Here is a 12,259-nt window from a genome sequence, read left to right on the forward strand (position 1 = left end):
GGGAAAATTCAGGACACAAACTACTTGTGGCAATTCAGCCACTGCCCTCTATTTCTTTCTGCAACAGTCCATAGCAAAGATTGTTCTCTGTAGTACTTCTAGACCTGAATCAACTCCAAATGAATAACACTCAGTTACTGTGGACTTAAGAAACTTCTTACAGTAACAGGATGTTTGACTTACCTCTCCCAATCTGGAAACTCCTGGAGACACTGCCTTGTGAACGTCACCAATCCCGTAGGTTCTACAGGCAAACCAACCCCAAAGGAAAATGTATTAAGTGTGGGAGCTTAGCCCTGAGATTATCTTAACTGGTCATCTTTGAAAACTACAAACATCATCCTTGGTCAATACCAAGAGCTTAACTTTCCTCAAGAGTGACTCTGATTTTTCCCCTGACAGCCCATGCTCTAACTGATGACAAGTTACATGAAGACCAAAATATTACTTCTCTTACCACTTTGCAATTTGAGTATTTTAGTTTTTCCAGATCTAGGAAAAACTATTTCTTATGTGATTTTCACTTTAATCACACTCAACATTACTAGAAAGATCTAGTAGTTGAAGTAAAATGTGCTGCTTTAGAGAAAAAGATTGTGAGCCTTTCAAATCAACAACTATTCAGTGCTAGAGAGTATTCAACTATGGAGGGAGGAAGCAGCAGCTCATCTTTCCAAGAAAGTCCAACTATGTCAATAAGCATGCAGTGTTAGCAGAGTCCAAATCAGGCAGTTTTTAACCCTGCCAGGATGCTAGTGAAATTCACTGTATTCCAAATGAGAAAAGACTCCTGCCCTTGAGGGAAAAGGAGGAGCTGTTGCTCATTGAAGGAAGGAATGCAGTATGATCTTTTCCTCTTATTACACTCAAAAAAGTTCAGTTTCGCAATAGAAAGAAAATATCAACCTTTCATTAGCTGATATCATCTTAATATAATCTTCAATTAAGATTTATTTCTCTGCTACAGTAAATCTACTGTGATTTATGAAAACATTGAGAACACTACGTAAAGCACAAATGCATCCTTCTAAAAAAGCCTTAAGTAGTCCTATGCTTTACTTTAAAATTTAGGTTAAAGAAGGTTACTTTCTCTGAAAAAAGAGCATAGCTTTCAAACACAATAATCAAGTGCCTATTCACAAGGGAATTCTGGTATCAGTTGTGGTATTCTGCAAATCAAGCATTCACCTTTTAAGCACAAAGTCTTCAGTTTCCAGTGCTCTTTTAGAGAGAACTCAATTATTATTTACAATAAAAAGAGCTACAAAATTATTACAGGAATTTTAAGAGCTAAGTTACTTCAGCCTTACTAATTCCTGGGACAAAAAAAAAGAATAAGAAATGGGGTATTTTAAAGGTACAATAGGAATCTTTAATTCAAGAAAAGAGCATTCAAGAATCTAATTAAATATTATTTAAAGTCATAATGTTAGAAAATCTAATATGGTAGTTTCATAAAGCATGTTCCCATCAGATTTCATATTCTCAGAGGCTCAGGGACAGCTGCATCAATTTAGGACTTGGTTTGCACAAAAACATTGTAACTCAGGTATTACAAAAAGCTGGTACACTGTATCTCTTCTCAGTCCCACACATAGATCACAAGTTACTTTTACCTCAGAGATTTAGTTCTATTGATATTGCTTAAAGTCTGACAGCTGAAATAGGACATAGCTGCATTCATTTTGTGGTGAATTAAAATGATGAAGATGGTCTGGACCAAGTAAGGGGCTTTTCTATTTAATAGCTTAAATCTGTCTTTCTTTTAAAACAAGCCCTTCAGAGAAAGTATGAAGTTAATAATAAAATGCTGACATGTGAAGGAAAAGTTCATTAAAAAAAGACCATTGTAAGGATATTGCTGCAGATCTGATGTATGCTACTACAGTAAAATCTTTCTCCCCAAAAATGCAATATATAAGCTATGGTAGTTATCACAAAAATAGACCTGTTTTGAAAAGCTTATGCAAATGTTCAAATCTGTGGTAATAACAGAAGGTCTGACTATGCATTAAATTTCCCAAGAGCAGGAGATATCTCATGTCTTGCCATCATTTGTTTTATTTGAACTGGGCAAACCTAAAAACAGCTTTGCTTTGGAACCACAGAAGGGAAAAACCTGAAATATCAACACAAGTAGGGGAAAATCCCTCAGAACTCCAAACATTATAGTCAAAAGACTAAATATGCATTCTGCAGGAAAAGTGAAGCTTGGCTGTAATGGTGCCAAGTTCCCCTACATCCTCACTTGGATGTGGTGATGGAAGTGGTTGCATATATTACTAGCATTATATATATATATATATTTAGATCTACACATCTACACAATGATATACACACACATTTTTACACACACACACATACATATATAAATATATTTCTGTATTTCACACACACCCCACATAAATTTATATATATTTATCAGAAAAAATAGAACAGAATGAGCTCTGGGCAAATAATTTGCTTGCATGCATCATACACATGGTGAGAAGTGCCATTAGTATGAAAATCAGTGTACTTTGCAAGCTGTCTTTTGTTAAATACTTCCATCATGGCTGTGTAGCCATTTCTAAATTGAATGGGATTAAATTTTTCATCTATCTGCTTCGCAGCTCAAAAAAAGAATAAAGGATATACTTTTTTCTGTGACTCTTCTAAAATAGCAGAAAAGGGTCTTAAGTTTTTCAGGCTTTCTTGGTGACCTCCCTTCAAACAACCTGAAAAACAGGAAATAAAAACAAACAATTAGATTTCAGGGACACAGTGCAGAGCAATTAGTGCTACTTACTAATTGCAATTTGATTTTTTGTAATTATTACGCACACATTTCATTAGCTTTGCACTTAAGTACTGTACTGTAGAAAGAACCCTCTAGACAGCCCCTCTGTAATTCAAGATTTTAGGACTAATGAGTTTATTGACTTGCTGTATTTCTGATGAAGATGCCAAGTGAATGCTTCTCTCACTTGCACCAATTTTCTAATACCAAGAAATGTAATTTCAACATGAACATTTTGGAAAGCTACTAGTTTTATTTGCAACAAATTGAAATGTTTAACAGGTCATTAAGTGACCAAGAGGAGAAAACATATGTGTTGGGTACTCCAAATGTCCCCCTCCTTTCAGCTCAGTGAGTTGCTCAGAAGAATTAGTGCAACCTTGTTGCTTTCAAGAGCTGCACTGCACCAGCAGCATTTCTAAAGCAAAGAACCTTCCCCCAACAGAAATGGCTCCATCCACTGGGCTGTTACAGCCATTCTAACAGACATTTCTCACAAACCTAAGCACTACAATGAAGGATCCTTTTTTTAGCCATTAAGTGAATGTATTCTTTTAAGGTTAGCTGAAATACTTTTACTGCATCATCTGTCTTCCAGCAACTTGAACATGCATGACTTAATTTCACTTCCAGCAGAGTGACAAGGCATTGTTATTGGCAACACATAATGGAATTTATCTGGAAGGAAGAACAGCAGTGATTTCAGAAATGAAACCCTTTGAATAGGAAGTTTACTAAAAGATGTCTGATCCACTGAAAGCCCTGAGGATATAAGATTCCCCCCCAATAAACAGTCTAAGTAAAGCAATGACACAACATTATTCATTTGTTTCTGTGTAGTGGAATGACAATCTGCTTTTAAAACCAGAATGCTGAGAGGTGAATTAAACTCGATTCAGCAAGGAAGTGAACTGGATTTTTTCCAGAATTTAAAAATCCTTATGATGTGTACAGGCTGAAGAGATCAATTGCTTCTGAAATCTATATTAAGTCACAGAGGTTAATTTTATTAGCACTTTATTCTTTGAACAGTGAATCAGGACTTTAGGAAGGAAAACTCCAGACTTTTACAGTCTATTGTAACATGGGCCTATATGCAAGTTCTATCAAGGCCTTGAGCTTGCACAGGTAAAAAGGGTTTTATAAAAGGAGTCAATGCATGCATGTGTGTGCAGGTGTTGCCTACATTATCCCCAACCTCTTATCTGGAAGTCTCAATTCATGTGAAGCCTTTAAACTGGTTAATTTATCTGTCAGCCTGATCATGCCTTTACTAATTTTTTTGCCTCTTCGCATCCAAGTGACACCTTGCTTACATTGTAAACCCTCAGGAGACAGTTCTTCATGTCTCAAAGGCAATATGTGATCCAGCACAAACAGCAGGCTGGGCAGGAAAGGTGCAGAACTATGCCTGAAGTAAGTCAGATCACTAAAACCAGTCATAGTTGTGAATGCAACAGGAAAAGCAAGGGATGTTTACATGATTCAAAAATGGCCTTGTTCTACCCCATTAACTTAAATGAGGACATCACATGGCAAATTTACAAACATTTTAACCTTGAACTTTATTTCTGAAATAATCAATTGGGCAACATAATGAAAATTTTCTTCTTGAAACATATACTTTAAAGAATAGAGCTATATGAAGGCATCACTAAGATATTAAATAACATTATTCTTCAAGTGCTGCAACACAGATCCTACTAAAAATCCACCCAAAAATCTAAGTGGAAACCACATAATTTCCTGACAGAACCACCTAGGGCCAAAACCCATTAATTTCAATTAAAGCACTCATCCAGATGAAGTGCACTGTAAATCAAACACAAAGCACTGCAAGTCCACTTTCAGGTGAAGTAATTAAAATCTTAGTGGCAACTGCATATGTAAGCTTTGTACAGGATGTTCCCACTGCAGTAACTTCAATTTATCAGCTACAGGAGCTGAGAGAGCCTCCAGGACTGATCACCAAATTCATCTCTGGCTCTCCAGCCACTCCAGGGGAGTAGCAATGTTAATCAAACAGGAAACCTCCCCAGAGATACATTTAGGTATTCGAGGCCAGAGATTTTAAAACATAAGAAAGTAGATGTCTGAACTTTGTGTTTATGACTATGTAGATTGTTAAAGTCCTTGTGGCCAAATGAAAAATCTTTCCTAGCAAATATTCAGATATTTAATTGTTCTGAAGAAAAATACAGTACATGAGAAATAAAATACTAAAAATAGTAAGAACTATTATTGAATGAATACTAAGTGAAGTAAGCACACAGTAAAGTATGCTTACTTCACTTAGTATCTGTCAGCAAGCATACAGTAAAGCTACAAGGCAACAGTTCACAACATTTCAACAATTATTACAAAAACATGTATGAGCATTATCCAAAAAATTCCAGGGTGAAAAAAAAAAAAGCATTTTAAAAGTGCAATCAATATTCTGGTTTTTGCAGTCTTGACTGTCAACTCAAAATTGTCATATTTGCAACCAACATTTCCACCTTCTAAAGCTGGAGTCAAAAGCTCTAAAGAACCTACTCCCAACTCCTTCCTTGCTGAGGCAAGTGGACTGTAAACTTGCAAAGAGCTTCAAAGGGTGCATTGAAAATAACCCAAGAGCAAAATTATTTAAGAACATTAAGAGCTTCACAAAAGTTACCTTGGTTTGCATGGAGTTTACTGGGGAGAATTTGAACCAGCTTAAGTAAACAGTTCCCAAATACACTGTTTCTGAATAAGGTAAAATTTAAATGCAGTATTTACCTGTAAAATTTAATTTCTAGGAATTAAATTGCTGCCCTGATGTTACTCTAAGAACTGGCTCCAGCAGGAGCCATTACAATCACGTGATTTAATCTCCCACCTCAGTAATTTCCTAATGATATTTCCATACCCAGGCTGGGCTTCCTTTGAATGTTTCTCTTCAAAGAGAATAATCATGTCTTTTCATTGGAGTTGGAACCTACTGTAAGACACAGAAAGGTGTACACACTGTAACAATATGCAAAAATTTGCAGTATGGATCATACTTCAAATAATAATTGCCATTCATAAATCCATGGCATTCCATGGCTACTCTTGGCAGAAGTGTGGATACACAATTTTGTACTTGTGATCCCTACAATTAACCAAGTGTACTGTTTCCTTCACTACCCACAGCCATTAAAAAGTGTCTTTGTCTTTACTACTGGACTTAAAGGAACTTTAAGTTGTTTGTTTATTGTGTTGTTTCTTATATTTTAGTGTGATCTCACTAAAGATAACAGAACACCTGAACATGTACAAAAGATTTAACTAAAGCCTGATCTTCTCCTACAAACAGAAGTCAAAGAAGGACTTACACAGAAGTCATATGGATAGATGAATTTCACTCAGTAAAGGGACTGAGCAGGGGGAAGGATGGACAGAAATTAAAATACTGGAAAGATGTTTCCTTCCACCACAAGAACACAGCTAATCACTAAACAGTTTTAGTCTAAGGCACTGGATGACAAAATGTTTGAAAAACAGAATAAACCAAATATCTTGCTTTTTCTATGTTGCTCCATTTCAAGCCTGTGCTTACCTGATGTATATATACATGTAGGGGTGGAAATAACATACTTGAAGTATGTTACTGTCAAACTTTATTGCCCTCCATATGCTTGAGGGCTATTTTGATTAAGTGACTGAGCATTCTCAGTTGCTGAGCACCCTCAATAGGAACCACTGAAATTTCAGGTTGATACACAGCACCCTAAAGGAAAAACTAATATAGTGCTGAATGGTCCAATAGCCTCATCATTTAGGACTGCATCAGTTGCACTGGGGAGCACATAAGAAGCATCTCTTCCATCTTTCTCCTGCAATTCCCAACCTCATGGAAAAAAAAAAAGTGGAGTTCCAGCAACAAACAAGAAATACAAAATTCTCTTTTTCAAAACCAGTATCATATTTCTAATGAAGTATTTTTTGAGCTTTGACTTCTAATACTAACACAGCTTATCAAAACAGTTTCAAAAGAATTCTCTGTCAGTATGATTTGACATTTTTTATTCAATTGTGCTCAAGGCAACCTTAGTCACATCCACATTAAGGACTGCCTATAGATATTAGTGTATCAAAGGTCAAGCAAAGCTGTGTGCATTAATGTGCACACAGAGAGAGGAGCTCACCATGTAAGATTTGGAATGTGCCTATAATTATGTGTGCTTATCACACAATTGCATGGAACAGACAACAATTTCTTTCTCTAAATATGCGAAAGCAAACCCGATTACCACAGAGGAATAACTGGAATTACATTCATTACCCATATCCCTTGCCTCAAGTATTTTCTGAGACTGCTGTTTTGTTGATTATTTATTGGGTGGGGTTCACCCCATACAGAAACATATATCTACCTTTTAAAATGGAGTTTTAAATCTCTAAAGCCTCACTTCAGTGAATAAGATAGGAGATAGGACCAGTCAAGGACTTTTCATGAAGAAGGGAGCTGCAACAAGTGTTTGATCACTGTAATTTATGCTTCTCTTCCCAAGGGAAACAAACACTATACTTAGGGAACAGCAATACCCCAGAGACCCACTCTGGTCTCCCAAGTATGCCAGGGGGTGTGCAAGACAATCCACTAGGCTGCAGGAAGAATATATTTTTGTCCCATTCATTAAATAAAAAACCATTTTGAAATAGTGGTTATTTCATCTTTATCTCATCCTTTCTAAATTTTTTCCATGTTTTATAATGCACTATATTAGTAAAGTAGCATATGTATGGAACTCCTAAGTAAATAAATACAAATACATTGGGGTCCATGCTCAAAAATGTTTTACTGATAAGTATGTGTGATCAAAAACGTTTGGACACCACTGCCCTAGACAGCTTTAAATATAAATACCTAAGCATCAATTAGATAGTGCAAGAAGAAGAAACCTTAGCAAATTTAAAATGGGACATTCTTATATCCAATATAAGACATAAACCCTTACTAGAAAGTCCTGCAGTCACTAAAAATATTTTAAGTGATAATTAGAAGGAAAACAATTCAGTATATTACAGCTTTACTTTATGCAATTTGGACTTAATGGAAATCAAAAGCAGAATAATCCAAACGAGAAATTCCTTCCAGAGAGATGAAAGGCAGGCAAACTGACCATCCCTCTGACAAAACAAAAGGAAATGCCACTGGCCACATCTTGCATTTCCTGATAGAAAAACAGAGGAAATCTCCCTACAAGTCAGGTACAGCAACTTTAGTTCTTCTTTTGTGGTGCCTGGTGTGTGCCTCTTCCACTCAACATGAATTCTATCTGTCTGTATTAAAACTGCCTTCCTGCTCTGGGCTTATAAAGGACATCATTCTAGAGTTCTCTAATTTCCTTCATATCAAGCTGGAGAAAAACAAAACATTCAATATTTCAACCTCATGGGCAATTTCTTATTTACTGTGACGTGTTATAGGCACAAACTGTCGTCATCAGAGAAGTTATTTAAGAACACTGCACTATTCAACAACATTATGTTGAATTAGAATTTTATCTGTAGATAAATAATGACTCTTAAGATGTATGTAAACAAAAAAAAAACGGAGCAATGTAATTTTGTTGGGAAATCTAAATACATAAAACTATCTTTCATCTCAGACACTCCCATATACTCACACGTCTCTTCTCTGTGCTTTTCATTTTATTGTTCTGTTTATTGTGGCAAGCAACTTGGTGCATTGTAAATCTGTTTTAACAAAAGGTTTTGGTGATTTATGAGTCTTAAAATGCATCAGGTTGATATATGACCTTGATGAAATGATAAGATGCTAACTGCAAGTACTCAACACCAGAGAATAGTGGGGTAAAATGTTTTACCCTGGGGAATCTAAAACAAGGGACAACCAACAGCATGGTAAAACTAACTTCTGGACTACATGACTATATTTACTAAGCTAAAAAACATTCAGATTCAGTACTTTTTTAATCACTATAGAAAAGCAATTATGCCAGATTCATAAAAATAGTGTCCTTTTGAAGTTGTCTGTCTAAAGAGTGTTTCCACATTTACCAAACACAAATGTTGATTCAAATTTTTTGACAGAAAATTATACTTTACTTAAAGTAATCCATCCAAGGCTAATCAGTTCACATGCCCAAAGAAGGCATAACAGAATGAGTTTTGTAGGATCAGTGCCCTTTAACTCAGAAAACCTAGAACCACTTATCAGAGGAGCAATACATCTCAGTCCAAAACAAGCTCTCTCAAAGTCATTAGATAATCTATTCCCAAGAGAATATTCATTAGTGTTATGAAATTGATGTTGTTTATGGAGAGATAATTGCATTACTGGTAAATTAGATTTCAATTCTCCTGCATAAATGTACCATACAGTTTCCCATTTCCTTTCATATATTATATATTCCATAAAAGAAATATATCTTAACTAGTGTGTTTTTCTCCTCATTTCCAATCACTTGAAATTACTTTAAAGGTTTGTTTGATAAAGATGAAGAAATTCAGTCCCAGTGGAACACTGGTGGTTTCAGACCAGAGCATGCACTAATATGTGTGCCAGAAGATCTACCAGGCTCATGCTGTTAGACTTTACTGCCTTCAGTTATGAATTCAAGCCCAATATTGCATCTTGAGTTTAACCACAGAGCTTTTGAACAAGGAAAATGGAAGGGTTCTTCTAACTTGACACACAGCTAAACCAGATCTGTAGCAGGTCAAAGACACAGCAGAAGCAAAGCAAACCTGTGCAAACCTGTGCCATTTCCAGAACACTGATTCAATATTGCAGACATTTTTCCTCACATTTTGCTTTCACATATAACCAAACTAGACAGTTCCCTATATTACCAAATTCCATAGTGTCTCCAGTGTAATTACAACCATCACCACAATCAACTACTTTAAACTCTGCAACCAACATCATAATGCAATTCAGGCTCTACATTCAACCAGAATGCAACTTCCAAGAAAAATACATCAATAAGGTAAATAAAATGGCCAATTCAACTATTTCTTTCTTTTGTGATGGGTTATTTTGGAATAAAACTGCCCAATCTAATGTCATCACATATATTATAGTAGTGCTTTTAAAAAGAAAAATTTAAGACTCTAAATTTACCTTGATATTTTGAACAGAAGCAATATTTTATGCTACTTAGTAAGATCTAATGTTTGGCCACTGAATGGATGTCATTCTACCCACTCAAATTCATAAATATTAAAGCTCTTAAACTATTACTTCCTTTTTATCAACTACAATTGAAATGAATTATCTTATTAATGACTTAGGACTCATAATAGGCTCATCCCTGCCAACCAAAAAAGGGAAGAATTCAATTAAATTACTGAGTATTTAATTACACTCAGGTGACTTTCAGTCCATAGGCAAGATAAGGAATCACAATGGACAGTCAGTGTCAACACACACCATTAAACCAAGTGCTTCTGTGTCAAAAGAGGAATGGCCACATTGATTTTCCTCTCATTTTGCAAGACTAACAGCAGGAGAGAAGTAAAGCATAGATGATGTGTGGTAATGCTAACACATACAACAGCCTTCCTCCCAATCAGCTGCACTCATGTCTCTATGAGTCTTACATTTTAAACTATCTTGCAGTGACTGTCTTGTTTTGTAAACAGATTTGTACCTTAGGAGGAGTAGGGGTGGAACTTACAATATGACAGTTAACAGCACATAAAAACCTAAAGCAGGGAGAAGACTGGGAGAAAAAAAGGAACATATCAGCATTTAAATGTACAAACCATAACTATTTTATAGTGTATGAAAAGGTACTAATGCTTAAGTCTGCATAAAGTGACCTGACAAAAGACTGCAGTGTAAAACAAAAACCGCAAGAAAATGTACACAATTGTGTTTCTAGCTTAGAAGTGGCAAATTTCAGTTTTTCAGTCTCAGAGATATGAGGGGAGGAGTGGGAGTCTTTTGTATCAATGTAGACAGGACATGGATAAAGGAATGGAGGAACACCACCTTTTCTAAAGAAAAGCCCCTCAAATGTTAGCATCCGTGCACTCAGTAGTTTGGCTTTGTTAGGGAACAACAGCAGATTACTTTTGATACCTTAAGAACAAAGTCATTCACTCACAGTCACGTAGCAAATGAATTATGCTGAGGAAAGAACTAAGTCTGAAAAAAAGCAACAGACCATAATACTGTGGGGACAAAAGGTTGATGTGTGAACAATCTGTTATGCCCATCCCTAAGCAGACAGAGCAGAGCAGCAGCCTCCAAAGCCTTTACATCAAAACACTTTTATAAGCAGAAAAAAAGTCACAAATATTTAACTTCAGTCATTGCCTACTGCCTTTTGAGTACATCCAGCTTCCCAAAATGCTTTTTTTCAAAAGCTGAAAACACACACTGCAGTGAACCAAATCCTGTCATCTTTACAACTCTGAAACAATAGCTGAAAACATTACTGTTCACTCTGTCCTTGCTACTAAAGAATAACTGCAGGGCAGGAAAATACAGGGTTGACAGGAAGGAAAAAGCCCATAAGATACTATCTATCCTCCTTCTCCTCTCTCATTTTAGATTTGAACTAAGTCAGGTTATATACAGTAGCAGAAAACTGTACATCTTGTAGTACTCTCTCCAGAGCTCTTCCTTTTGCTTTTATCCTACCAGTCTCCCACTCTCACCAACCCATTTTCTCAAATTTTATCCACTGCCTGCCACACTTTGTATTCTACTTCACTAGTCTGCTTATTATCAAATTCAAAATACAGGGGGTGTAGGAGTGTGGATTTGGTGCAACAAATGGTTAAGTAAAAAAAAGGAATGGAAAAGAAAACTGTACTTATCTAACAAATGCATAAGTTGGCAAACACTGAGGAAGAGACACTTCTAATCCTCAATAACCAGAGGACATTGGCTTCCCTTCTTTCTCCAGTTTGGCAACAATATTGTTGTTCTTGCACAAATAAAAATGGCTTTCTCCCCTATGTGACCTGAAGCTGGGGATGGCCTCATGCATAATGCAAAAGGAAGGCCTGAAGGTTGTCTGCTCTATTTCCCTTCTAAATAACATTGTGGGACCTTTACCATGATAGCACCAGGCAGCCAAGTCAGAAAACAATACTGGACTGACTGAAATGGAGCAGAAAATTCTGAATGCTTGATACTTTGTACTGGTCATTCTTTGAGTCCACAGCAAGAAAATATTTACCTAATAATTTGCCAGGGTTTTTTATTTAGAAGTAGTTTGCAGTATTATGCCCTGAGTCAACCACAAGTAGTGCACTTTAATACTATCACCTTACATTGCTCTGCAATTTTCATAGAGGAGCATATGAATTTACTCCAGTTATTTAACAGCATTTTATTCTATAGTTGGTAAGAAATTACCCAACTTGCAAAATTTAACTGCTTAGTTTATAAAATGCTTCAATTGCAACAAAAAACAGTAGCTTAGAGTCCTTTAAAAATACCACAAAATACAGCTAGAAGTGTGCAGTCAAAAAACTCCTTCCAGATCTTTC

The 12,259-nt window shown here is 36.0% G+C and overlaps 1 protein-coding gene across 1 annotated transcript in view; it reads right to left on the reverse strand.

The window, feature by feature from the left end:
- Window positions 1-12,259, reverse strand: part of PARG (poly(ADP-ribose) glycohydrolase) — a 62,244-nt gene that overhangs the window by 19,478 nt on the left and 30,507 nt on the right. The window contains exons 10-11 of the mRNA XM_066554539.1: window positions 2,638-2,717; window positions 184-244 (exon numbers count right to left, since the gene is read on the reverse strand). Of these exons, the coding sequence (XP_066410636.1) occupies window positions 184-244; window positions 2,638-2,717 (141 nt within the window). The remainder of the gene's footprint in view (window positions 1-183; window positions 245-2,637; window positions 2,718-12,259) is intronic.

This window comes from Molothrus aeneus, chromosome 8 (genome assembly GCF_037042795.1).
Source record: "Molothrus aeneus isolate 106 chromosome 8, BPBGC_Maene_1.0, whole genome shotgun sequence".
Classification (NCBI taxonomy): Eukaryota; Metazoa; Chordata; class Aves; order Passeriformes; family Icteridae; genus Molothrus; species Molothrus aeneus.